The following is a 27,122-nucleotide window of genomic DNA, read 5'->3' on the forward strand; positions in this document are numbered from 1 at the left end:
AAGTAACAATGGCCATTTAATTCAGTAATTCTTTCATGTGCCACCAGAGGGAGCCCTCACGTCACATTTTGAGAATGACATCTCCGTGGCGCTCATGATCGCGTACGTCATCCGCGACCTTCAATATTCCACTGAACTCCTTTTATGACATGAAAGGTAAGCACCGGTTTTCTACAAAAATGTTCTCGGGTGCTTTTCAGTACTTTGACATATTTCATTTTCACAGATATGCATACGGTAATATAAATAATTTGCATGCAACTTTTTAATGAGGAAAAAAAAAAAAAGAAAAACTCACCCGCAAGCCGACAAAAGAAAATCAATAAAATCACATTGATGAAAAAGGTCCTTGGCACATGTTGAAAAATACATATCAATAAATACATACGTAAATAACTAAATAAACAGACTAACATGAATGTTTAATATTTTGTACTATGCGTACATGTAGATTTGCTCCAAAGCCACTCCGCTTTTTTATTTAAATAAGGTACTAGCATGTTAGCCAAGCGTGCTAACTGGACCTCAATTTTACGGTCAGAATAACTTATTGTTGTGGAGCCTGCCGACATGTTCTTAGCGAGGAGGCGTCGCACGTGCTCATTTTTAAGTGGGGCCTGCAGGGCCCCCGCGCGCATTCACCACCGCCGCTTACCCGCTCGGCCCCTGCCGGCTGGCTCGCCAGGGGGATTGGGCACGTAAATGAATAATGCACGGCACCCGATTCATTTGGAAAGCCGCCGTAATGAGGCACTTTCACAGCAGCGTTTCTCCCGCTACTCTAGGGGAAAGGGGGCGGGGCGGGTGTGGGGGTGGGTTTCCTGTAGCGCACCGACTTGATCAACTAAAGTCAACAGAAAGGCCCCGAATTGAGCGCCAGATCATGGTTTTTTGTCGTTGTTGTTGTTTTTTTTAAACACAACAAACGCTTTGCGCTCCACCGAAGCGGCTTGTAATGACCCGCAATAGCTCATCACAATATTTTCGAGGGAGAAGAAACAACATTTTACTAAGCAGCGTGACCTTCTCAAAATGACTGAATATTTTAGGGTTGCGCATCACTCCGGTAAAAGAAGACCCGATATGTATCTTGGTGCAATACCATCAACTCACTCAAATTACTCACGTGTCAAATCAATTTTCCCCTTTGCAATCAATTGAAATGCCATTAATCCGTTCTAGGACTACACAAAAAAAATAAAAATAAAATGGCCCATGATTTCATGTGATCATTAGGTGGCTCTTCCTAGTAACATAAATAAGAGATGCATACGAAGAATATTTTCAACTTCAATTGACATTTTGCATTATACTTCCAATTTGGGTTGGGGGTTAAACCTCTGTGTTATTTAAATGTCTACAACAGTTTTTTTTTTGAGAATCGTTTTCATTTAACTCATAATTAACTTTGTCAAATATTAAAGTAATGTTACATGTCATTTTTAAAACAAAAGTACATGTCTCTCTCTCTCTCTCATGATATATATATGACACACACACACACGCACACAAAACAATCAGCAATCATAAGCTTTTAATTTGGTCTGCAGGTGAGAATAGATTGTGAAAAAAAGGGACTTGCCAAATAAAAAGGCAAAGATTTACTGCACTTTAAAATCAACACCAGGGCTGGACGGATGGCTAATTTGCACCTTTTGTGGGTACACAGTCGGATTTTTACGTGTCGGTCTGTCCTCATTCCTTCACAGTTCACAAGCAAAGCCGAAGGAAGGTTAGCGGCCATTAAACTTCACTTTAACCAGCAGCCAACCATAAAACAGCCATATGCAAATTTACTGGGGAGGGGGGGGGGGGGGGCGGGGGGGTGCAAGTTGTAAGCGTTTACAACCAGCACTGATATTATGACTGGAGAAATCAGATGTATTCTCTCTCTTATATTGTCCGTGTATCACGGTAAAATGAAGGTATTTGTAAAACCTTTACATACTGTTGAGCGGTAACATTTTTAACAAGTGAAATAGCACTCTAAAGTCGATTACGGATGCACAAGGGTTGATGATAAAGGTTGAAAACAAGGCAAAAAGGCAGCGTCCTGTCCGCCACATGAGGAGGCGAATCAATTTGAAACCAGTCGGCTGAGGGGAAATTAAAAGTCGTCTTGGTTTTATTGATAAAATGCAACGGCAGGAAATCAAATCGCGAGGAAGACGAGAAAATAGACGGATCTAAATTGTAAATGTAACGCCATTAGAGACGCTAAACAGGCAACTGCGGGTATTCTCAGAAAAGATGCGCTGTGAAATTTCAAGTATGATTTGTAGCTTAGTGGCAAAGAACCAACAAGACGTTTTTCTTTGGGGGGGGGGGGGGGTTTTGGAGCGTGCACATTAGAAGACACACGTTACGGATCCACAAAAAACATGGTTGATGTGTGAGGTTAGCATTAGCATCGCCGCTTGTGTTAGGGTTAGGATGTTGGAAAAGGATCCTTGAATAAAAACGGTTGTTCAAAGCTACCAGACCCTATGTAGGTATTTGCCCACTTTGTTCATTCGTGACTTTATAGTAGCTCATCACATTTTTCAGTTCATTTTCATTGACCACAATCAAGCCCGATTACCTCCAGATCTGTGTATCAAAGCAGGACATTACGAGCCTGAAATGTTCTGGCGGCAGTACCTTTTAGCACTCAATAGTTTAGCTTCTTTAGCTTGTGTCCATAATGGCTGATTTAGCATTAGCAGCGGCGGAGTCATTACGTCAATCAACATGTCAAGCCATGACAGACTCAAGTGTTCTGTTAGCATTAGCAGAGCGCACCCAACATTTTAAATCGCTTTAATCTTTGGTCACAAATCACATTTTGTCGTTACCACCGAGGCTTGAAAGAAAAAGACACAAAATAAGTAGAATGACACTCAAAACACGAGCAGTAATTTTTTGAAGTGTGTGTAGTTAGTTAGCAGCGCTACTTCCTGGTTGATACGGTTTGTTCCTGTTAGATGTATCGTACCAATAACCACTGTAACCGACAGCCTGATCTGCCGCAGTGCACTTTTATTTAATCCCGTTTAGCTTTTTGGGAAATATGTGAAATTGTAATAGTCGCATTGAAATTCATATGGCGTCCCGGCAGCGCTGAGCCGAGGCGCATTTTACAATAGCCGTCTAATGAGGCGAGAGAAGAAGAAATATTATGTTGGGGAAAAAGACCTTGGAGTTATTCAATGAGCAGCCTCCCCATTTAAGATTTTTTTGTGGGGTTAGAACTTCTGGCTCATAGGATGGAGAAGGGAAAATAAACCATTAACATGAAGAAGAGCTCAGTTTGGCCAGTATCCGCAGAAGTCCGTTGAAATTAACAGAACACTTAGCATTAGCATTACCATCAGCACTCATATTACTGTTCTGAGTCGTGAGGAGTCTTTGAACAAATGGTCAGTTCAGTTTGGTTCATTTCAGAAATGTTGTTTCGTTAGCAATAGAATTCAGGACGCTTCTTTAGCTTTGCAAACAAAACTCGCTTTGTGTATTTTACAGTATTCACTATAGTTTGGCAAACTGATTAGCAGAGCTGCCTGGGCACTTCATATATTGCGTCGCGTTTGCATTAGTGCTAGTTTTACTGTTTAGAGTGTGTGTGTAGTGCATGAAGAAATGATTTTACAAGGATGACTTCATGACTTCAAAGACAGTTATGTTAGCATCAAAACTTGGCATTCATTGTCATCTATAAATATTGACTGTACCAAAAAAACATAACACAGAGAGCAGTTCTGTTAGTTTTCCACTTCATTGGACCAAGTCCTTTGTAAATCTGTCCACCACTTTTCCCCCCAATGAATATGCGGCAATGTTTAACACGATGTTGCTGTTGTACGATTCACGCTTGTTCTGTTAGCATTAACATCTCTTGGCCTTAGCATTTAGCACACAATAGTTTCGCTGTTTGGCTCGTGACCATTTCTTCGATAACATTTCACCGCGGACTACTAATGAAGGTTTAATGGTCACAGTTTGGAAGATGATTTTTATTTCCATTACCTCCTGTGGGGAAAGCAGCATCTATAAGCCCAAATTTTCACAAAACCAATTCCTGCCCCCCCAAGCCGATTCCCATTTCTGGTCCGGTTTGACGAGCGGATGTGATTTTAATCTCCACTTGACACCCGCTCATCCGTTTCATCCAAACAGCTGTTGGCGAGCAAACAACAACTTCCTGCGCCGCGCGCCATTAATTGGACGTAATTACAAAAAGCGCAAACCGAAAAACAAACGGCGCTGCTGTTTGTTTTCCATGTCTGCAAGGGTTTTTCGAGGAGGGGAGGGGCGATTATGTTTTATTTAAATCTATTTTTGTCTTACTGTAGTTGTCAGCGCTCAAACTGAATGGAAGGAAACACAGTGCCCTCCAGTGGCGAAGGTCTTAACTGTTGGATCGGATCCACTTTCCAGTCCCTGTTTTAAGGGACATTTGGAACAATCACTGTTGCCGCCTGTCCGTTACATTTAAAAACTGTTTTTTCAAGACCAGAAAACATCCATTACAGTCCAAAGTTATTGTTTGGTTCTTTTTTTTTTTCCATGGCATATACACGCCCAATTCAGTTATTGTAAATAAATATAAAACCACATGAATCTGTTTGAAAAGTTTATCCAAACTTACCTCGTTGGTGATAATGTCGTTCAGCTGGTCTCTCTCGCGAGATGCGACGCTTCTCTTTATTTTCCCCCAACTCCGTTGCGATTGTAATCCGTAGATTAAAACGTGCATCCTGTGCCAAAAGTAGCATGTTTGAGAGACGTGTTCGCGTATTACACGACGAGAAGACGTGTGTATTCTGCCCTTGTTTGAACATAATGTACAACTATCCCATGTCAGCATGAGAACACACACCTTGCCTCCTCCCCCTCATGCCTGCGAGTAGACCGTTGCACCCTTCAATCATCAATCACTTGATTGAATCATCAATCACGTGATGATATCAGTTCCTCCTTAGTGGAGACAACGTGGAGACACACAGAACTTCGGAAAGTACCAGTTGACACAAGCTGATGAGTTTAGGAGAAACAAATTCCGATAGCACGTCATAAATTTCGGTACCACCCCTGACGATATAAATGTGTTGTGAATCTCTTAGTTTTACACCTTCGCACTCGTGATCCGCAGCCATTGTCTGTCGACCGCGGGTGCCCAGAACTATTCTGCAAATAAAACCTTCGAAGGTACTGTTCATCGGCTCCAGCCTGTATTTGTGTTACCGACATCCTCGTCGTCCGAAATTAACGAACACGCGGAGGAAGAGTAAGGTCGACTCTGTCCCCCCCAACACGGCCCAGATATCAACAGGTAGACACAACACGTTTCTTTTGAGCTATGCCGATGCTAAAATAATGCTTCGCATTACCTTTGGCGGGGCTGTCGCCACCACCAAGATGGCTGCTACGAAGGCGTGTCTGGTTTTCTTCCTCGCCTCAAACTTTATTGAAAAGACTTTTTTTCCCAAGAAATGAATCGGCATTTATTTACAAAGATAAACAACATAACTCTCAAGCAGGGGTGTCGAAACAATAGCCTGCGGGCCATTTCCGGCCAGCCGTTCATGTATATAGTGTGCAAAGCTATTTTAAAAAAAAGGAGGGGCAGGATTTGAAGGGTAGCTGACACAAATAAATTTACAGTTAGAGTAGTCACAGAATTTCTCTTCATAACAGAATAAAGACGATTCCGTTTCAGAAACAAAGACGCCCAACATCTGTCCACTGGAGGTCACTTGTTCATGTAGGCGGCCACGTCTTTCTCCAGACTTTGAGCGAAGCGATGGTTGAGGAAGACGAGCTGGCCGTGAGGAAGAAGCCGACTCAGTAGGACATCCACCCGGCTGCTCTTCAACAGCACCTGCAAAAAAAGGACACAACAATAAATAACATACACAACAGAAATTAAAAAGAAAAAAAATAAACAGTCCTCATATGTGTGTCTAAAAATGTATATATTTAGAGCTGCAGCGATTAATTTGACAGCTAATCGCCAATTAATCAACAATTTTTTCTGCTAATCCATGAATCGTTTAGCTTTAGTTATCAGCAGTGGAATATGAGTTGGTGTCACCAAAAGCACTCGTTTCTGACCAATAAGCAGAGAGAACAGGTTTTTTGGGCCAGCAAATCCGATGCTAATAATCATCCATAACATCGACCCTTAGGGTTTCCCCTCACCTCGCTGCCCTGTCCCAGCATGTGCAGGTGCTCCAGGCAGTGCCTGGCGAGGTTCCGGAGCGTTCCCTCGGCCAGCAGCAAGTTCTCGTGGGGCTCACACAGCATCACAAAGGACAAAGAGTTGACGGCCAACCAGAGCGCGCTGACCTCCTGCCAGTAGGGGTCGCCGCAGCGCAGCCTCAGGACGCCGCTGTCGGCCTCCTGCAGGGCCAGGGTCTCCTCGCCGGGCAGAGCCTCCATCGGCGGGCGCCCTGAGGCCTCCCGGCGCAGCGAGACGGCACTCTGGACCTGCCTGGTCCGAACCGGACCAAGTGACACAATCATCTTCAGTCTTCATCAGATAATTATTGGCCAGTTAGTACATTACGGAATATCATCAGGAGCGTAATAATACAAAGTAGTGATAATAAGAATAAGAATAATAATAATAATAACCCCTTTTGTGTTGATAGCAGTACAAACATTCACTGTTTGAGCAATAGCAAGCACTGATACTTCTCGTACTGTTGACATGAAATTTCATTGAAAGCAAGGATGCAAATTTGTGATCGAAGACCTTTCTTTCTGATGCAGATGATGAAGATTCGCCAATGTGTCAAACCACCGCAATGTAGCGCCAACTACGGCCAAGAAGGACTTACTCGATGTCAAATGTTTTTATTTTTTTTGCCTTGAGTATTGGTGGCTGGCATCTGCGACGCCATGATTACCAATACCTTAAAATAATGCCTAGTATCGGTACCTGCACACCACTAAGAATAATAATAATAATAATAATACAGAATTAATATTGCATTAATTCATTCAGGAATCCCTGAATGAATTAATGCAATATTATTTGTTTCCAAGAAATAAATTGATAACACACATAATAAACAATGCACTGATTAAAAATAACAAAATGCATTAAATTCATTAACATTTTGTTGCATTCAATTTTGTATTACAATACTAATATACTGATTAAAATAATAGTTGAATGGGAAATTTGTAACTAAAAGAGTAAATGATTCTAAAACACAATTATGGATTATCTAGGAATACGTTGACAAAAATATTACAAATAAAAAGCATTGAACAAATGTGTGAAAATAACAATAATAACGTAACTAAAAATATTACAACAGCAATACTTTCGTGTCAGCCGTTCCGAAAATTTGGACCTGATAGAGCAGTTGAGACAAGAACCAACGGATGACGTCACGTTTGTCGTTCTGCTGGACCACCTCAAGAGGAGTCGCCTTACCGGGCCACCACGGCGAGCTTCTCGGCCGACAACAGTCGCCTCTCCTCAGCGTTGAGCTGACGCTCCCCGCCCTGGAAGAGCGCCTCGTCCGGTCCGAAAACGCGAGAGTAGAGCACCCTGCTCTCCCCGGGAGCGAGCGCCCCGATCGGGCACACGGTGTGGATGACAAAGACGACTACCATGACGCCGAAAACGACATTTCAAGCAACGCGAACGAAGGCGGCAAACTGCTCTTGTTGTCTGTCAAGCTAATTTGGCGACTCGCTTCCGCGTTAGATCACATGACCAACTGTCGTATTGATGCTTTATGTGGTAACAACCGCCAGATGGCGCTCACGGATCACGGCCGCGCTTTCGAATGGACAATACTGTATCATTTCTTGTACTGTACTGCAAAAAAAACAGTAATAAAATGATCATAGGTATCTTCTCCATTCTTTAATAACAACAATAATAAGAGGGATTTTATTTCCTTTTTTTACATTTAAAACGATAAAAGGAATAACTAAGATATCACCAAAAATCGAATGAAAAAGTGTTCAAACAAAATAAAATATAAAAAAGCTAATTACAAATTAACGAAAGAAACACTTGCGGGATCTCCATGGTTTAATCATTTCATCCAACTTCAATAATAAGCATCATCATAATAATAACAATAATAATGAAATATAAAAAACAGGTATAATAGAATAAATAAAACGAAGGAAAATTGAATTAAGAGTTCAAGCATCTTGTCATGGTTTAAACTGGATTAATTTTCCCATGATGCCAGATGGCAATAATGGCCATTTTAATAATTTGGTCATCCGTGCAGTGTGTGTGTGCGTGTGTGTGTGCGTGCGCAGCTGCCGTCCTAGTAGACTGAGAGGCCTCTTGTTGCAGGAACAGCGCGGCCGTCGGCAAAGAGAAAACACAGCCTGCGATTTGTCAACATTCCCTGCGCCGTGCGGTTGACCTCTTGATCCAACGAACAGTCGTCGATTATGCGCAATCCCGTCTGTCGCTGTCCCTCAGTTTGACGTTTTCACACGGCCGCTCGATTTGCAGATCAGCACCAGCAGACGCCGCATGCAGTTGTCAAACGTCGTAAAACTGAGCACAGGACCAAATAGAGTGAAGCACACAACAGGGTTTTTTTCATCCACATCAAGAAAAAAAAATACCTGGTTCCACTCACCAAGGAATCAAATCTAAAATTCAAGAATTGAGGTCTGTTTCTTCTTTCTGGGACCATCGATGGTTTGGTTGGTTCTTGAGAGTCCTTAAGCGCTTTTTCTAGTGTCACATTGTGAATGACTTTCGAGGACCTTTCAGCCAGCCCACCTCTATGTGACAACATCGCTCATGAAAGAGTGAACGTCATTTAAAAAGCTGTGTGACGTGGCCAGATGTCATTTTTACGCGCGCACACGCAGACGCACAGACGAGAATTATTTTTAGAAACCAACTAATGAAACGACCCTGGATAAAAATGTTGATACACAGAGCGACAGATTCTGTGCTGTATGTGTACACATACAGCACATTTGACAATAAAGTTGTATTCAATTCAATTCAATTCAATACCTCTAGATTGAAAACAATTTGTATATATGACACGGGGCGATACATAAACTTCATGAAATGTTGCCGGAAGTGACGCTACATCACAAAGAATGGCACCCGCTTCCCGCCGTCGCGGCTACGAGGAATGCAGAGCGTATGACGCAGTCACGTCGCTGCTGCTTCTGGTGTGTTCAATGACACTTCGTAAACGGAAATAAATGTCTGTTTTTTTTCTCTTTTACTGTAAATAGTTGTACAAAATTGATGACTGGGATTGCCCGATTGCCTTAGTTAAAACACTATACGATTACACGTGGTGTGTTCGTTTTCCTAGAAGAATAGAAACAGTATCTTGTTAGTAGTCCAAGCTACGAGGAATGCAAAGTGATACGAGACTGAAGACTGCTTTGCAGTCATACAATAAAAAGAACATTTGTAATCCACTTGGGCGTCGGGGATATTTTCAAGCAACAGCAACGTGGCGCTGCAAACTGCCACACACACACTTACACACACTAGTGGATTTTAGACAAGCAAGACAAGTTCACGAACAGGCTATATGTTAAGTGACTTGAATTAACGTTTCCAAAGCATCGTGTGCGTTTAAAAGTTGGCGCCAGGAATTTGCTTCATTCTGAGCGTGACAAGCGCCAGTTGCAAGAGGCCTAGTTGAGTTGTTCCACGCACTAACAACAACCATCCCTCTAGCGCACATGTTGGCTACACGTGACTTCCTGCTGAACTCTGGTCAGGACATGAGTGTGGAATGTAAACGTGCGTGTGTGTGTGTGTGTGTGTGTGTGTGTGTGTGTGTGTGTGTGTGTGTGTGTGTGTGTGTGTTGCGCACGTGAGTACCTTGGCAGAGGCCGAGGCCACTCCCAAGGCCACTTTGAGAGGGAGAATTTGAACGAGTGGCCTAGTTTGAAACGTGCGCGCCAAAACCGAGACACTCAACAGCCACGCTGGTGCGTCTGAGTCATGGAATAGAAAGCGGAATTATGTCAAACACTCCTCTGAGAAGAATGTTTGTAACGCCGCCGCCGCCGGTGCACGAGGACAAAAGATCTCACGTGGAAAGGGCAACGGCCCGGACGTATATGCGCCCAGAACAAAAAAAAAAAAAAAAAAGCTGACTTCAGGTTGATATCTACAACCAGGGGAATGCTGAAATTTTAATTGATTTGATTTTTTGTTTCAATGTCAGGTCGACCATGGAAAATGGAAGTTCAGCCATTTTTAGCTTCAATGTTTACATTTGGTGCATGATAAATTTCCTGCTTGCACTTAGATTTTCAAGTGTTTGAAGCTGTCAGTTACAATGCCAGAACATTTTGTGACATGATTTATCATGGTGTCATTTTTTCCTTTTTTTATCCCCAGGCTGCAGAGTTTGGGGTACTGCAGCAGTCCAACACAAGTAGCTTGAAAAACAAAGAGGCAACACAACTCAGGAGTCGGAACTCACAGATTTTTAATGGGCGGCTCTCCCGGGAGCTGCGCGCCAAAACTGGCGGCGCTCGCTCAGCAAAAAAAAACGCACATTTGGGCAACAACAACAACAACACACGCAAATCGCTCACGCTCTCTTTCACACGTTTTTGTGGTCCTGCAGGACAACAATCTCACCGTCAACTCTTCTTTGGTGTCTTTGTCACCGTGAGAACAGGTAGAGGATCATAAAAAAATAACAACAATGACAACGTAGATGTGGTTCACATGGTCGACGGGGAACTCAATTTGTCAAAACGCGTAGGCAGTGTGGAGAGTGGGGTGGGGGTGGGACACAAAAAAAAAAAAAGAAGAAAAAAAATCGAGTCTCACCATGAAGGTGTTTTTAAGTACTGCGACTTTTTTTTTTTAAAGTGAACATTGGCAGTGATGGCAGACACTCGGCCGAAAGTGGTTGGCAAAGGTGGATTCAAAGGGGGCGTGGCCTGTGGGGGAGCGACGGGGCGGCGCTCAGAGCTTCTTGAGGCGGCTGTACATGCTCCGCTTGCTGCGCTCGCCGGCCCACGAGCGACTCTTCAGGCGACAGTTCCTCAGGTCCTCGCGGAAGTCCTCGTCCATCATGGCACGATACGACTCCGGCTCGCATTGCACCTGCCATGGACCGGGGGTGGGGGGAGAGAGACGCGGGTCATCAAATTATTCGAGTCATTCCATTGGTGCCTCTTTGCAAGAGCAGCAAAAATGAATCCGTTTTTCTTAAGCACAGTAAAGCATCCAAATCCGTTTTTCGAGTGTCATTTTTTGGCGAAAGAGATCACAAACGAATGGATCTTGAGCAGTTTTTGGTACAAAAACGCCAAGACATTAATTTCGTTCCACACCATCTCATTGTCAAAAGTACCACTTTTTGGCTTCTTACCATTGCGGTATGGTATCCCCCCCCCCTCCAAAATAAAGGGGGGGAGGGTGGAGACACCCTGCATTGATCTGTTTTAGGGCTGCAACTAACAATTGTTGACAAATTGCTACAACTTACGCTCTTGTAAAGTTAAGCAAATACTGATCTGGGTTTTTTTTTTGTATTTTTGAAAATTTTCTGGGCGTACCTGGAAGAGAGGGAAGAACTCCTTGTAGCCTCCCTTGAGCACGTAGAGCTCAGGGTAGTGGAGCTTGGGGTAGTCGTTCATGGCGCGGTCGCGCTCGCGCACGAAGCGGCACATGCGCGGCCCGCGCTCCGACGAGAACTCGCAGTGGAACAGCACGACCACGCGCTTGTCTGGGCACGCCGCCGCCACCGGCGGCGGCCGCCGCAGCAGGAAGTCCTCCACCTCGTCCTCCAGGTAGAGATTCAGGGCGCCCTGACGGACACACACACAAAAAAAAAGGATATATATACTGTATATAATGTACATAGATAAATTTCAGTTATAGAACTATTAGGGGGGGAAAACTTTTAAATAAATCAATGCAATAAACACCAGTAATTTGGCCCTTTATTCCAAAAACACATCATTTGACTGTTTTGACTTCTATAATACAAAAAAAGTTAATTTTATGCAATAAATGAGCAAAAAACGGAAGTAAACAAGACATTCATTGAGACGTTTTTGTTGCGAGAATTGCTTCGAGAGCGAACAAATCAACACTTTCACACATTTGTTGCATTACCGATTCATGGATTATTTACAATACTGTATAGGTATGAGAAATGAATGGATGTGCTTTTATAAAAGATATGACATGCATCTGTGAATATTTTTTTTCCCACACAAATACTGGACAATCAAGTGTTTCATATTGCATCAATGATTCATTTCAAATGAGATTAATTTTGACTAATGACATTTTTATTATAATAATAATGAGGATTATTAGTTTATTCAAATACTTCAGCAGAGCATAAAATAAAAGGTTAAAAAAACCATGAACGGTTTGATGAAAAACAACTTCATGTTCATTTTTTACACTGATTAGTTCATTGTTTTGTGCATGTTTCAATTTTTGTAAAGTGCCGGCTTATTAAGTAGAAACCTCTTACTCCCAAATAAATTCATGGCAATCCATTTTCCTATTATATTCCATATTCTCACAGTATTTGTTTTGTTTCGCCCCCCCCCCCCCCCGACCGATCTGTGGCGCTGCGCTTACCTTGATGTGCCCGCCGTCATACTCGTAAGGGTAGCGGCAGTCGATGATGATGAGTCGCTCCAGCAGGTGACCGAAGTCGCCCATCATCGCCGCCACCACCTGCTCAACACCAAAGAGCAAGCGTTTGCCGCGGGAATCTTGCGCTAAGCCCCGCTTGAGACCGCGCAGCTTACCGTTTCTCCCGTGACGTACTTGAGGTCCTGATGTTTTCCCTCCACTGTTGGCAAAGCGTAGGGCTAAGAAGCAAAAAAAATAAAAGGTGGCGTCAAATCGCAAATGTTGTGGGCCCACGACCGGGTTTCGGCCCAGTCCAGAGTTGCTCACTTTGCTAAAGTCTCCAATAAGTTCGGCGGCGCCGTCGTTCCGGTCGAGAACTTTGTCAATGTCCGCCTGGCAGAAGGACTTGGACCTCTGTAGTTGCGTGCAAGCCTGAAGACGGCGGCGAAATGTAAAATAATCGGCACACGGTTCCATTCAATCAAACGGAAGGTGGCGTCGTCTCAGGCGGACCGTCTTGGGGGAATCGACGTCCTCCGCGCTGACTTCAGACCTCGCCAGGCTACGACGTCGCTTGACCTGCACGGGGGCGCTGTTGTCGTCTGGAGGGCAATCGGGCCGCTTGGCGCGGGGGCGCGACACGGAGGGGCTGGGCATCGACGGCGAGCGGAAAAGGCTCCGAGGCCGCCAGCGGATCGCGGGCTGGAGAACAACAAGACGAGGGCTCCCGTTTGACAAGCGGCATTCGTTTTCGCACCGAGACGTTGGCAAAACATCGCAAGCGGGCTGGCGGAGACAACGAAAGGAAAACCTACTCGTCTCCTGCCTCAAGATGAAAAGTGGCGGCTTCCCAAAATGAAACGCGAAGCTGCCGCCTAAACGTGCTGCCGTTCAAACTGAAAGCTCGCATACAGCCTTGACGGGCACGAGTGCTGTGTCCCAAATTCGGCTGCAATCCCGTCGACATTCGAGACGACATCAATTATACGGCAACGAAATGGTAAAATAACAGGATATTGTTAACTATTTTCGTACGATTCTTTAGTATCCAATTTCAATTGTACTCCAATTAAATACTTCCTACTATGATACGGATCCTTTCGACGCATTGAAACATTCTTTTGCTCCAACCCCCCCCCAGCTTACCGAGCCTTCCCCAAAGCCGTCAGCCACTAGGGGCGCCGTGAGCAAGTCAGCCATCCCTCGGGGCATGTCGTCGGTGTTCTGAGAGAAGAAGAAAGCGTCGGTAAAGCGCAGCGGCGATGGCGTTACGGTGCCGTCGGCTTTGATGAGGGCAAACACGGCTCCACCTCCATGTTGTCGTCCAGCACGTCCAGGAAGCCGTCATCGTCGTCGTCGAGTGACGCGAGGGAGGAACATCGAAGGAACAACGGACTGTCGTCGCTAAACTGGGGCTGCTGCGCTGAGGGAGGCGACACCTGCGAGGGCCATGACGACGTCCCAAAGTTAGCACGGCCGGAAGTAACAGTAGTTCGCCTCGAAAATAAAAACATCCGAGTGCTTAGTGGTTGGCTGCCACAGAACAAGAAAGTGTCGCAACAGCACATGAGACATTTTAGCCCGCCTCAACGGGCTGCCACAGAAACTAGACAGTAATTTTTCTGCCTTGGTGGGACCACAGGGGGAAAAAAAATGGTCCGGTCGTCTTCGGGGCGTTGGACAAACGCGTCAAACATACCCGTTTGGTGGCGTCTCAAAAGCGCGCACGTACCATGAGGGCCGGCGCCGAGTTGGGGCGGTGGGCAAAAGGATCTTTCAGGGGGGCGCTGTCGACGGAGCGCATTCGGGTGCGGGCCACGGGCTGCGTGGGCTTCTTGAATTCAAAGCACTCCTGCGGACAACAGACACGGGTCACTTCCAAACGCGGCGCGGGCCATCTTCGCGGCGAGCAATGGACGCCGATGAGCACAGACTGACCGTGGGGATGTTCTCCTTGTTGTCCCACGGCGATGAGGCGCTTGAGGAGGAGTCGACACGGACGGGCTGCTGGCCAAATACTCCGTAGCGGTTCGCATCTGGTTCGGATCCCTTCAGGGGCGGACTGAAGCAAAGGAGCTGAAGCTGAAAACGACAAGGTGATGAGCGGAGACAAGATGAGGCTTATGGGCTCGTCCAGCGTCAAGAGCCAACTACTTTGCTGCCTAAACGGGCAACCAGAGAAAATCAAATGCAAACCACGGCAGTTTTGTCGCTGTGAGTATCCATACTGATTATTATTATTATTATCATGAGGTGGGTGGGGGTCGGGGGGCCTGTCTCTGGGCAGGTACTTACCGGTAAGGAGTTGTTTCGCCTGACGGGCATTTTCCTGTGAGGGGAAGGCAAGCGGATGAAGGAGTCAAAAGGCGGCTGAGAGCGGGCGAGCCGTTTTCACGTTGACGAGGGGAAACAAACGGGCTTCCAGACTGAAGCCTGAGAAAGACGGCGACTTACTCGTGGACTCGACTGGACTGTTGAATGGCCTTCTCGAACCTGGCGACACACACAAAAAAAAAGAAAAAAAGCTGCGACTTGAACAAAGTTCTGGTCAAAGTCTCAAACTCTCTGCAGCCGTTTGTTTGGTTTTCGGGGGCCGCGTGAAGGTGATGCTGCACCTCAGGAACATCGAAGAGGGGTTTTTTTTTGGTGTGCTGCGAAACGGGAGACGTGCGACTGGCCGGTCAGGAGGAATTTACGGCGGGGAGCACCTGTATGCTAAACCGTGACGGCGGAAGGGGCTCCTCGGCAGACGGGGGATCACCCAACAGATGCCTGCCATGACCGTGGCCTGAGAGCTCCTTTTGTTCGTCGAGGACGGGGGAGCGCGGCCCCATTCAGCGTACAAGCTAACGGGAAAGGAGGGGTGGTGGTAGGGGAGGGCGGGGGGGGGGGGGGGGGGGGGCTGCCCTGATTTCTAAAACCTTGCTCCCCCTCCACCTCCCATTGAAATAACAGCGCATAGGGAGAGCGTGCCAAGGACCGGAGGGGGTGTGCTGGGGTATCATTAACCACCACCCCCTCCACTTTCAACCTGGAGAACTCCTAGCAACCCAACAGCTGTAAGGGAGCTCAAAGAGGTCTCGGTGCCTGAATGCTGCTGTAAAGGAACTCCTGGGCGGCGACGCATAGGCCACCCAACATGAGGAAACGCGGACTAACTTCGGGAAAAATCTTTTCCAAATGCCCGCCGGGCACCCCAGTTCTTGCTTAGGTCAATCCCCAACCTTTAGGGGGATTTGGGATATTTTTTCTCTCGTGAAGCAGCTTCAGGTTCAACATCAATCGGAGATTTGTCATACTACGGCTGCAAAGAAGAATGATGTTCAGGATAGATTAAACTGAGTTGTTTTGTTGCTGGTGTGGTACGTAACGGGTCAAAAAACAGGCAAAAAGTGTTCCCAAAGAAAAAGCGGATGTTTGCAAATGTCTTTGGGGAACAAAAAACAAAATCATAGATCATCAGTCCGCTTCCATGGAGGATGACAGAAAACAGAATATTTACTGTTGAGAGGATTTGGACAACAATGACTCCAAATTATCAAAATAGCTGTCAATGAATCTGATCAACGATTAGTTGTCAATCATTTGCGATACCTTTAGACACTTTCAGTCAAATTCCCAAAGTAGAAGTTTGGCAAAATGGCCATATTTTTGTTCAATTTTAAGCATGGCTCTGAGAGACTTTTTTTGTGGGTCCTGTCATGACAGATATGTCAACCAAATTTCCTGATAAATGGTAAAACTGGTGCCATTAAAAAATAATAATAATAAATTCTAACTACTGACTGAGACGATCAAATGTGACAAATTAGAAACCGGTTGGCTCAGCTGTTGAGATTTGAGGGGTCGGGTGGGGGGGGGGGGGGTACATATGGGGGTAGGGTTTGGGATGGATGACCGATCATGGAGAAGGAGCAGGGGAAAGGGACTCGATTCGAACAGACGGCTTTTACGTACGAGTCCTCCATTTCCAGGGTATCGATGGGACTGGGGTAATCCATGCCGAGGCCTGTGGGACCAGAGTTAAACCATTTTTAACAACAACAATAATCATAATGACGATTTTAGACTATTTCCCACATATTTGAAGATAATACACAAAAATTCTAGGAAACACAGGACTGAAAAGCTCAAAGAGCGTTTGTTATATAAAACAATAACTATGTTGAGGGGGAATGATTTCGGCATAAAAATCTTGTGTGGAACTCACCGGCATCGGAGGAGGCATCCGAGGCGATGGAGGACACTTTCTCCAGGCGTGCACGCACACTCCTCTTCGGTGTATCACATTGACTGTGGGACAGGAAATACGATGTCAGCAACACGCCAAGGAGTGGTTTTTTTTTTTTCGTATTTCGAAACGTAATCAAACTCAAACTACCTGCCGAGTCCCACCAATTTGTTCATATCCAGCGCTAGGTTGCTAACAGGCGAGTGAACCGAGGCTGGTACTGGGGAGAAGAGAGTCCTGCAGTGGGCCATCTGGTGGCACACGTCCGGCGCGGTCAACGAGGAAACACCGGGGATGTCGTCAGGCCTGCTCCTCGCACCGCAGCCGACGGGACGAACGCTGCCTAAAAATTCATCCATGTTGTTGTTTTTTTCTCCAGTTAGGTCGACTCCTCAAGATATCCGACGGGGTTTTTTTTGGAAGGGTTGTTTAGTGGAATTTGGAGTCGCCAATTAGCAAGGTGCCCCGAGTTGTAAGCTAAACCACGAGCTAACCATTTAGCCTCCGGAAAAAAAAGTTACGGAAACATGTTCAAATAAGTACTGGTAGCTGATGACTTTTTAAGGGGGTGAATAAATGTCAAATTCAGCCCGTCCGAGGTGCTAAAGAGGCATGGTTATTGCGTGTCAGATCGCAGCAGCGCGAACTCCTCCGGTCTGACAGCCTCCGTTCTCTGAGAGAGAATGACTGGCTACATCCTTATTTACGTTCAAAATAGAGGCGGCGGAGCGGCATTCCATCAGCCAATCGGCGTCGTCGTTTTGTGGGCCGAACCAATCAAAATTGAAAACGACATCGTGACGACAGTCTTTAAAATTGTATCTTTTTTTTCATCCTCGTTTCTCTTTGCTGTTGTCTTTTGTTTCATCTACAGTTGCCATTTTATTACTACTCGAAGACAAAAAAATGAAAAACAACATATATTGAGCAATACATACATATATGACCGTGTTTATAATCAGTTTACACTAACAGAGCATATTATTGTACATGTACTCAAATTCAATTGTTGAGACACTATTCTACGCTTAACTGTGTCTTACCACATTTACAACACAATGAAACAGACGAAAGCTAACCTAATAAATAGACTATCACAATATATATAAGGATTACAGCTATGTTTAAACGTGTAGCACGTAAAATTCCGTTAGAGGAAGTGAAAATCCCTGAAATACAAAATGGCTCCTCAAAAAGCAACAACACAAAACTAACATTTTTCCGAAACATTATAACCGGTTCGGATAATGGACTTATTGGGACACAAATTGGGGCACAATTGTACTCTGAAAGTGTTTGATCACATGATCGCAGCCCAAAGGAACAGACAAATGCAAACATGTTATGATGTAACAGGCCTCATAATATTTTTTTTAATTATAATGATGAAACAATAATGACAACAACAAAAACACTGTGGGGCGTTGTGTTCAGATAGCACCTGGGAATCAACTGTGAAAATGTCTTGACACCACAGTCACATTTTTCAACGTGTGCCCCCCCCCCCCCCCCCCCATAGTTTGATGCTCACAGGCCTCCATTTTGGATCCAAACCTAAAACAAGTTCACCTTCCACTCGGCAGACGTCATGCACTTATCCAGTGCGTACGCTTTGCGTGACTGACTGAATGTGCCACGGGGAAATGAGCTTTAATGAACTTCCCCAGGACATGTACGAGCTCCCGAAGGCTCCACACCCCACCTCTGAAAGGACGGGACAAAAGGCGCGCGAGGAGACTGGCACGCCATGCACCCCCCTGCCTCCCGAATAAAAGCGCCTGCTGACGCCTCCTCCTTCCAACCACCCATACCCCACCGTTCTTATGGACGCCGCATAAATATATTTAAGCTCCAATGACATTTTGTTATCATCGCCATGAGTGTTTGTCAGATCTTGAACACAAAGGAGCAACAAAATCAGTATTTGGGCGGCTTTAACATACACAGGAATGGCGCTGACTTTTCTCGTTATGCTTTGTTCATCCTCCATTTTGTTTCAGTTTACTGCCCCATAAAGACAACATGGTGTTTTGCCAACAACAAAATGCATGGGGTCTGTTTATACAGGTTATCTGTGGAAAATGTAATTATTGGGGAAAACCGATTACATGATCAGCAAAACTGATCTGTCTCCATGGAAACCAGGAAACTGGTTTTAAAAGTGATTTGTTTGCAGCTAGCCGAGCCTATTGTTCTGAAAAACGTTGCTTTTCACCTTTACGTTTCCAAACGGTCAAAAATGCGTGGGGCCTTAGAGCTAATTGCATTTTTTTTGGGGCGGGGGCGATGAATAATTCTATCAAAACCTTTATTTAACCGAAAGTAAAACAAAGTATTCAACTAAAAATCATTCTCACACATGCACATCAAATTTCAGCCAGCTAACTCCTTCTCTCCACCTTTGTGCTAGCTAACGTTCATGCTACGTTAGCTCTGATGTGACGATCAACCGCTAGTTAGTTCATGTGGTAGTACAAATCTGCAAAAATAACATGTCCGTAAATGAGTTTCGTAACACGCTGCCTGTGATGCAAACGAGCTGAAAGTGTGTTGCCGGCGCAGTGGCTGCTCTGTGCTAATGACCGCTTTGAACTCGTGTCAATGTAAATGCTGCCATACACACACACACACACACACACACGTATACACGCACACAGTTGTGGTGGAAAGATAAGACAAATGCAAAGCGCTGGGTGTGTATGCACTTTACCGCTCGTCAAGTGCCTTTCACACCCTTGACACGCCTGTCACTTACCACCACTTCCTTTGCACTTAAACACACATGCAATCACAAAAGGAGGACGATATATGCAGATGTGTGGAAGGTCTCCGACCGGCCAGGCCAATCACTGGACCTCAACCCAAAAGCACATGCAGTTGACCTCATAAAGAGGAGACAGAAGGGAAAAATTTCCAGCAACGATACGGAACTGAAAGAGGCTGCAGTAAAGGCCTGGAAAAAGCATTTCAAATGAAGAATACAGAAGTGTTGCGAAGTCAAAGGATCGCAGGCTTGATGCAGTTAATGCAAGTGAAAGTTACCCCACCAAATATTAGGTGCTCTTCACTTGAAGTTCATTTCATATTGTCTGCTCCAATATTTTTGCTCATTTGAAAAGTGGGTGTCTTCAAAACAAAAGGTGCTCTGCCCTGAATTGCTGAACCCATCTGGATTTAAATACTACAAAATAAAAGTTGGTCTTCTGAACTTTGGTATCACATTCATCTGTTGACCCGAACCCCAAATCTCTTCAGTCGACAATAACAACAAAGTAACTGTGAATGTGAACTGAACGGCGGTGAGTAGACTTGTCAGTCTCGCTTGCCTCAAATGACACGTTGGGAACCCGTTGCCATGACAACAGCAGATGCACGAAGGTGAGGAATGTATGGTGAAATAACCCCCACCCCACCTGCCTCATGCATGGAGTCAGTCAGTCACATGGACCCCCACCCTGACCACCCCGACCACCACCCTGGTGTCCCTTCAGACTATTGTCCCCCCCCCCCCCACCCACCGCTACCCCCCATCACAACAAAAGCGTAAATCCTGACTCTCCAGTTAAATTTCCAACTGGCCAAAGAACCCCCCCCCCCCACACTCACTCACACATCCACACACTTAAATAGACACACACCTCCAGGCTGAGATGGAGGAAGACGCCAGATGGACACGGGCCGGGAGGGTGGAGGAGGCGGCGTAGGACAAATTGGAATTGTGGACAAGAAAACTAAGGAGGGGATGAAGACATGAGCAGTAAGAGACCAAATGTGGCGTGAGATGACACTTCCTATCACAGATGATGCAGTTTCCTTTGACAAATGGCTCCAAAAAGTCAAAGTCCCCTGAAATGGTGGCATGACTGTCAGTTTCTTTCCCAGCTTGAAAAATTGCTCTTCTATATGACGTCATCTGCAGGCCAGCAGCAACTGGCCGGTTACCAAATGTGGAACTCCGAAAAAAATGGCTGGCAAACCACTTTCTTGTGAAGGCACCAGTGAAGAGTACTATACCGCCATCTAAAGGCGAGATAGCAAACTGCACATTAATTTATATTTTGAACTGCTCAATAAAGAACTACAAATATGGTGGAAAGCCTGGTCTCTTTTTCGGCTTCGGTTTGAAAGTTTGGCAACGTGGCGCCCTCCAGTGTACATATGTGGTATGAAACGCAGCTGAACTGACAACATTTAGTCTCCTTTGACATCCATACCTCTAATGAGCGAAAACAATCAAATCAAAAGTAAACATTAATTTAAATTACACTGTTTGGAAGGTGAATAACATTTTTTACATGGCAAAAAGAGAATTCTAGAAAGTTTTGAGGGGCACCAAAATAGAATAATAAAAATAATAATAATAATAATTCAACTACCGGTAATTGAGAATTTCTCCATTGCGAGACTATTTTATTTTAAATGTTCTTGTTCCCGTCTTGTCCAGCAGATGTCAGCAGAGGCCGGAGGAGGTGCCGCCTGCATGTGTGTGGTCCTTGTTTGAAGTTCTCGCTTTACTGTATTGCAATGCAATCAAGTCCAGCGTCAATGTGTGTGTGTGTGTGTGTGTGTGTGCGTGCGTGCGTGTGTGCGTGATAGAGAGAGAGAGCGCAAGAGAGGGGAAGTAGTGTGTGCGTGTTTGTGTGTGCTCATGATGGAGTCCATTATGAGGCGCAAAGTGTCCCGCAGTCTTTGTTTTGGTGCTTTGATGTGTTCTTTACATTGACGTGGATGCATACAAAGCACATCACTGTAAACCGCTGTTGCCGAGGAGACGCCAATGCAAACCCATTTACAACATTTTGTGCACTAGCATATTTTTGCACATGGTACATTTGAGAAATGTATTTATTTATTTGTTTGGTTTTATTAATAAATTCACACAAAGAAAACAGGAAACCTGTTTTCCCTTTGTCAAAAAGGGTCATTTTGCATTTGATTTTTTATTTGAATACGGCTGCAAAATCATGTAAAATCTGAGCACCAATCAAGAGGGCAATTTTTTTTTAATGTTTGAGTTGAATCTTTATTTTTAAGTAAATTTGCAAACCTTTCCAACGGTTGTTTTGACTTTGCTATTAAGGTGCATTTTGTGTAAAAATAAATAAGTCGCATTATTTTTATTCAATCCATTTTGTACTTTTTAATCCAGTTTATACTTTTTGATAACACAGTTTTAGTTTTTTGTTTTCAATGAAATGTTACCCAAATTCTGAAAACCTGCTCTCACGTAACACCACACGGGTTATTTTACGAAGCATTTTAAATGGGTCATTAGCTTTTCATCGCATAATGTTGTGCTATTTATTATTATTTTTAAAATAAATTTGACGAAAAAATGTCATCAATTTGAGATGACACACACGAAGGGTAATACTTTTTGTCACCTTGCTATGAATTTTTCAGTTGAATACTTAAAATAAATTCTCAAAACTTTGTTTGGCTTTGGCATTACGGGTAATTTGATGAGGAATTTTAAGGGGTATTGGAATAAGGCCTCAACCATAGAATGTGTGGAATAGCTTTGTCATCATTTTCCGATAACGTGCCCGAGGCTGCGTGCGTGCGTGCGTGCTGTATAACGGAAGTACTACAAGCAAACAGAAGAGGTGAAGAAGGCGAGAGGAAACGATTGAGCGGCGGTGCATGGAGTGAGTGACCGTTGGCCACATCCGGTCTGGCCCGAGGTCCCTGAATGCAACGCGGCCCCCATGTGAGCTCTTTACGGACAATGACACCCACAGGAAGTGTAAACACAGGTCAAGTGTTAAAGTCCAACCCGCCAATTCTCACCTCCATTAGAGGCGGGTGTCTGCATCAGCACCCCTGCCAACACCACCACTTCACAGAGCCCTCCCCTTCCCCCCCCAAGGCCAAAACTTCCACACACACACACACGCGACACCTGGGACGAGAGGGTCACGAATGATATACTCGTGTTCAATGCTAGGACAAGCTCACGACGGATTTGATCCTTTGTTGCATGAGTAAATCAGATGAAAGAGGACTTTAGCATCTTTTCAAAATCAATGCAGTCAATGACGCTAATTGATACAGATAGACGACGTTCAAGTGCTGCATGAAAGCTGACACAGTCGATGAATCTCGTGTGTCCAGGAGATAAAGCTAGCATGCTAAGTGAGTAGCCAAAGAGTTGATGAAGCTAACATGCGCTCAATGATACACGTGAGATTAGGAAACCAGCCATAGGAAAACAGATACACATAGAGAATGCAAAGCTGATAAATCAAAATAGATTTCATTGTGAGATAAAAATGGCGACATTAGATGAGCCTGACACGCAAAAGGAAAATTGTACGCCGTAGATAGAGCCACGGCGCAAAACTGAAAATGTTGTAGACTGCCGTGGATGACGCTAAAGTGAAATTGACATTGATACGTCAAAACGGTGCCAAACAAATCACGCAAGTGACTGGCAACCCCTGACGGGGAAAAGACGAAAAGTCACCTCAGCTGTAGAGCTAAGATGCTAAAAGAAAATAGATTCTGTGGCTAAATGAAAACGGACTAAACTGACGTGTTCTCAATAAAAAAACGCGTCTTCAGACATCAGCAATACACATGTTGAGTTCCCAGAACATTTCTGGAGAAATTTAATCCCTAATTAAGTGTATAATGAGCCCAACGCTCTCCGGTGGGCCCCGAGGGTCCTCCGAGTGGCTCCTCGGGGGGCTCGTACAGTGGCGGGTGTCAATGCTAATGGCTAATGGCGGCCACACGTGCAAATGCAAAGCACGCAACATCAGCATAGCCGACGCGCAACGGGCGCTTTGGCATGCACCAAGGTCGAGGTGTTCTTCATGCACGACTATTTCACACAAAATGACATTTCTGAGGGAGTTTTCACTTTAAAAAAATAAATTAGCCAGCACCCCAATCCGCAGCTGTTCCAAATACATTGGCATGGTCCAAATATGACTCGAAAGTCTGGAATGATCATTTTGGAAATCAAATGTTTGTATTGCGAGTATCTAGGTGTTCCTAATGTTGTGTCCGTGTTGAAATGTGTATTGCGGGCCAGACGACACGCACCTGGCCGGTGTGCCTTTTAAAGTCCACGTGGAGTAGTCGCGTCATCATCCACATATGCAGGCAGGTCACAAAAAATGAATAATAATAATAAATACATTTTAAAAAGAACTCCTAAAGTACATTCTGAGATTTGTGTCAGAAAAAGAAGACTTGATTGAAGATATTTACTGAGGCCACATTAGAGTGCCTCGTTGTCCGCAGTGAGCGCACGGACTATCACGGAGAGAAAATTTGAAGAAATAGGGGAGAAGTAAACAAACAAACAAACCAAAAAATCTGATTTGACCGCCGGAATGTGGGTTTAAGATCGTCCACTGGCGTGGCCGCTTTAGAGCGCCTTGTTGTAAGCCGTGAGTGTCACACAGAGGGTCAGAATGTGAGAAATTTATTTTTTCCCCCCTCAAAAAGTCCGACTTGACAACTGGCATGTGGACAGGGGCGTCTTGCTGGCGTGGCCGATTTAAAGCGCCTCATTGTTGGCTGTGAATGCACACATCTCCCAAAGTCGGATGAATTTGATTGCACTGAAAATCACACAAAAGTACTTCAACAAAGGTACTTTTGTCACCTGTGGCTGCATGTGGATGTGTGCGAGAGGCCCCCAGAGTGTATATATATAAAAGTCAAATAATACAGTAAATATAACTAAATTAATATAAAACAAAATGAGCAAAGTAGAGATAAAATAACTGAAAAACGACACTCATAAAGTAAATAAAATAAAAATAAACATTCTAGCATTCTTTAAAATATGTTGACTTAGTTATTGAAAGCAATAACAATAAAAATTAATGAATAAGAAAGCCATCATCAAATGAAATAAACCAAAATATAAAACAATGTTTTATAATTTTAAAGTACTTAAAATGTATCAAACAATAGGAAAAAAACTATAAATAAAATATTATATATAATATATTTAAATACATATATAGATAGATATTTTTTTCTTTTCTTGTAAACAATTATGCAATCATGACCTCTGAATTGTTCACGAAACGATCGTGAGGGCTGCATGTGCACATCATTGCCGTGCACGCGCTCGCATCCGAAACGCCGCTGATGACTTTCACGCTCTTTTGTGCGCGATGGCCCATTAGGGGGACGTCATTCTGCCCTCACTCGCTCAGTCATGCCTTTGAATAGGGCGAGTGGAACTCGTCGTCTGGCTCCAATACACATCCGACAACGCGCCACCTCCTTCCTTCACGAAGCCCGCAGCTGCTTTTTTGGCATGAACTCCAAAAAAAAAAAAATGCAGACAGGCGTCTGTGTGCGCGTGGGTGTCCGGAAGACAAATTTGTATTTATGTCGAAATAAAATAGAAAATGGGATGCAATTGCCTGCAAGGTGGTCCCCACACAGGAAGCGTGTGTAAGCTTATGTTGTATTATTATTATCATTTTATGTTTGAGCATTATATTCCTTTATGTTATAGTTACGTAAATTATATTCTGTTTAATAATTGTTGAAACCTTCTTATGTTGCTTGCGTCTGATTGGCTGAAGAGAAACAGGAAGTGTTTTCGTTACCGGAAAGAGTTGTGTTCTCGAACGTGCTGCGGTGCCGACGTCTTTTTTCCCCTTCTTTTCATAAAACTGAATTTAAAGGATTCCATCTCTCCCTCTGCCGTTCCGCTATAAACTAAAAAAAACGAACCCCTCAATTTACACGTGTTTACCTGCTTGATGCGACGTCAGTGTCAGCCAGCCCGCCGTGGGCGCATGCGCACATTGCGCACCTGTCCAAAGAAGAGCCGCCATGTTTGTAGAGCGGCAGTTAAAAGGGCGAAGCCGCCTCGCCACGCCTCCCATCGCCACGCCCGCAGAAACGTCTGGAAGCGAAGCAAAGCCAAGAGATCACAAGGCGCAATGGGAAGCGCGATGGCCCCGCACTGCAAACACGCCAGCACAAAAGACGCCGCTCAAGAGTGCAATCGGCACCACAAAACGCAAAGAGCGCCGTGGAAGAATGACGGACTGGGGGGAACCCCAAAGAGGAGTGAAAGTCCGCCTGATCAAAGAGAAAGACGAATTAAGACAAACTCGGGGAAATACTCGAGTTGAGAAGGAACAGGGCACTACTTTGCCTCGAGTGCAACGCTGCAACAAAACGGAAACACGTTGAGATTCATTTAGATGCTAACTTGCGGAGCTGCATACATTTAGCTTTACAAGACATTGTAAAACTACAAGTGGGCTGGAAAATCCGCGAATAAACAGACTTTTTATAATTGCCATTTCTTTTTTTTTTTTACCTGACTAAAGACACACGAGTAAGGTTTAAAAAACGCGAATGAGGGAGTACATATCCGGGACACATTCAGAAAAATGGAGAAAAGTGCCCCTCAGGAAAAAGCGACTGTGTGTCCCAAAACTTTTTGTTACGCTGAATTAAAAGATGTCTTGAGTTTCAGACATTTTTATTTTCTCTTTTTTGGGGGGTTGTTTTTACGTTTGACCCGTAAAAGCTTGCACACGCCACGCCCTGTAATTGCGAGTGATGATGTTTCAGGGAAAATAAATCCACCTGTTGCTGAACCTAAACCTCCCCACATGAAGAAAATAATATGATTTTTTGGGGGGTTTTTTTTAGTTCGTCGACCAATAACGTAAAAGTGTTTTATGGACTCGGACTGACGATTGGAATAAAACGGAAAGCACGTGTCATCAACTTGTTCAAAAAGAAAGAGATGCATTGATGTTAAAACGGGAAGAGTACGCGCTACTTCTTTGTTTTTTCAATAGCAGAGAGGGAGGAGGTGTCAGGCTGTAATTTTCCTCCTCTAATGACTTTCGCACTCAGGATGTTCTCCGTGTCATGCAAAATGTGCCCCCCCCCTTTCACCCCCCACACAAATTCGGCAGCAACAAATACCAGATATCTTTCGTATGCCCTTTTAAAGACAACACCGTGCATTGGGGTCGCAGACTTGACAGATTATGCAGGGGAGGAGGGGAAAAACCAGAAAACAAAACAACAACAACAACAGAAAAACATCAGTTGGCAAATTTGACGCCTCCATTAGGCAGCCCGTTGCGAGGAGCGACACCCCGACTGCAAAACGTCACACTTTTGCCTTTGCCCCCCCGTCATTGTTCTCAGGAAAGGCCGTAATGGAGTGTTTGTGCATCAGTTCGTAGCTCCGTCGGCGATTCATTAAACGGCTTAAGGGGGAATGAGAAAAAGAAAGGTAAATGGGGGTGGGGGGGGTCGCTCTTGGAAGCTCCTCGCTCGGTCACGCCGGGCTGGAGCCGCCCCGCGCGGCTTCAA

General features: G+C 44.7%; 3 protein-coding genes across 4 annotated transcripts in view; all 3 read right to left on the reverse strand.

Moving 5' to 3' along the window:
- Positions 1-4,768, reverse strand: part of gfra4a (GDNF family receptor alpha 4a) — a 75,751-nt gene extending 70,983 nt beyond the window's left edge. Inside the window, exon 1 of the mRNA XM_086127429.1 lies at positions 4,628-4,768. Within this exon, the coding sequence (XP_085983555.1) occupies positions 4,628-4,754 (127 nt within the window). The 5' untranslated portion in view covers positions 4,755-4,768. The remainder of the gene's footprint in view (positions 1-4,627) is intronic.
- A 660-nt stretch (positions 4,769-5,428) lies between these two features.
- Positions 5,429-7,698, reverse strand: ap5s1 (adaptor related protein complex 5 subunit sigma 1). The gene is made up of 3 exons (XM_086127607.1): positions 7,427-7,698; positions 6,181-6,472; positions 5,429-5,860 (listed from the first exon to the last, which is right to left on the reverse strand). The coding sequence occupies exons 1-3, from the start codon at positions 7,606-7,608 to the stop codon at positions 5,732-5,734; spliced, it is 603 nt and encodes a 200-aa protein (XP_085983733.1). The 5' UTR covers positions 7,609-7,698; the 3' UTR covers positions 5,429-5,731.
- Positions 7,699-10,428: 2,730 nt separating this feature from the next.
- cdc25b (cell division cycle 25B) lies at positions 10,429-25,620 on the reverse strand. 2 transcript variants are annotated; one of them, XM_086128180.1, is made up of 16 exons: positions 25,531-25,620; positions 16,950-17,142; positions 16,779-16,861; positions 16,526-16,577; positions 15,023-15,061; positions 14,864-14,897; positions 14,507-14,650; positions 14,301-14,420; positions 13,879-14,007; positions 13,715-13,792; positions 13,082-13,270; positions 12,896-13,000; positions 12,745-12,807; positions 12,572-12,670; positions 11,530-11,781; positions 10,429-11,074 (listed from the first exon to the last, which is right to left on the reverse strand). In XM_086128180.1, the coding sequence occupies exons 1-16, from the start codon at positions 25,610-25,612 to the stop codon at positions 10,934-10,936; spliced, it is 1,803 nt and encodes a 600-aa protein (XP_085984306.1). In that variant the 5' UTR covers positions 25,613-25,620; the 3' UTR covers positions 10,429-10,933. The 2 variants fall into 2 exon arrangements, with proteins under 2 accessions (XP_085984306.1, XP_085984307.1); XM_086128181.1 differs by lacking the exon at positions 25,531-25,620 and having other exon boundaries at positions 16,950-17,458.
- Between the last annotated feature and the right edge of the window lie 1,502 nt (positions 25,621-27,122).

This window comes from Hippocampus guttulatus, chromosome 13, assembly GCF_054856545.1.
Source record: "Hippocampus guttulatus isolate MCC_2025c chromosome 13, RoL_Hgut_1.0, whole genome shotgun sequence".
Taxonomy (NCBI): domain Eukaryota; kingdom Metazoa; phylum Chordata; class Actinopteri; order Syngnathiformes; family Syngnathidae; genus Hippocampus; species Hippocampus guttulatus.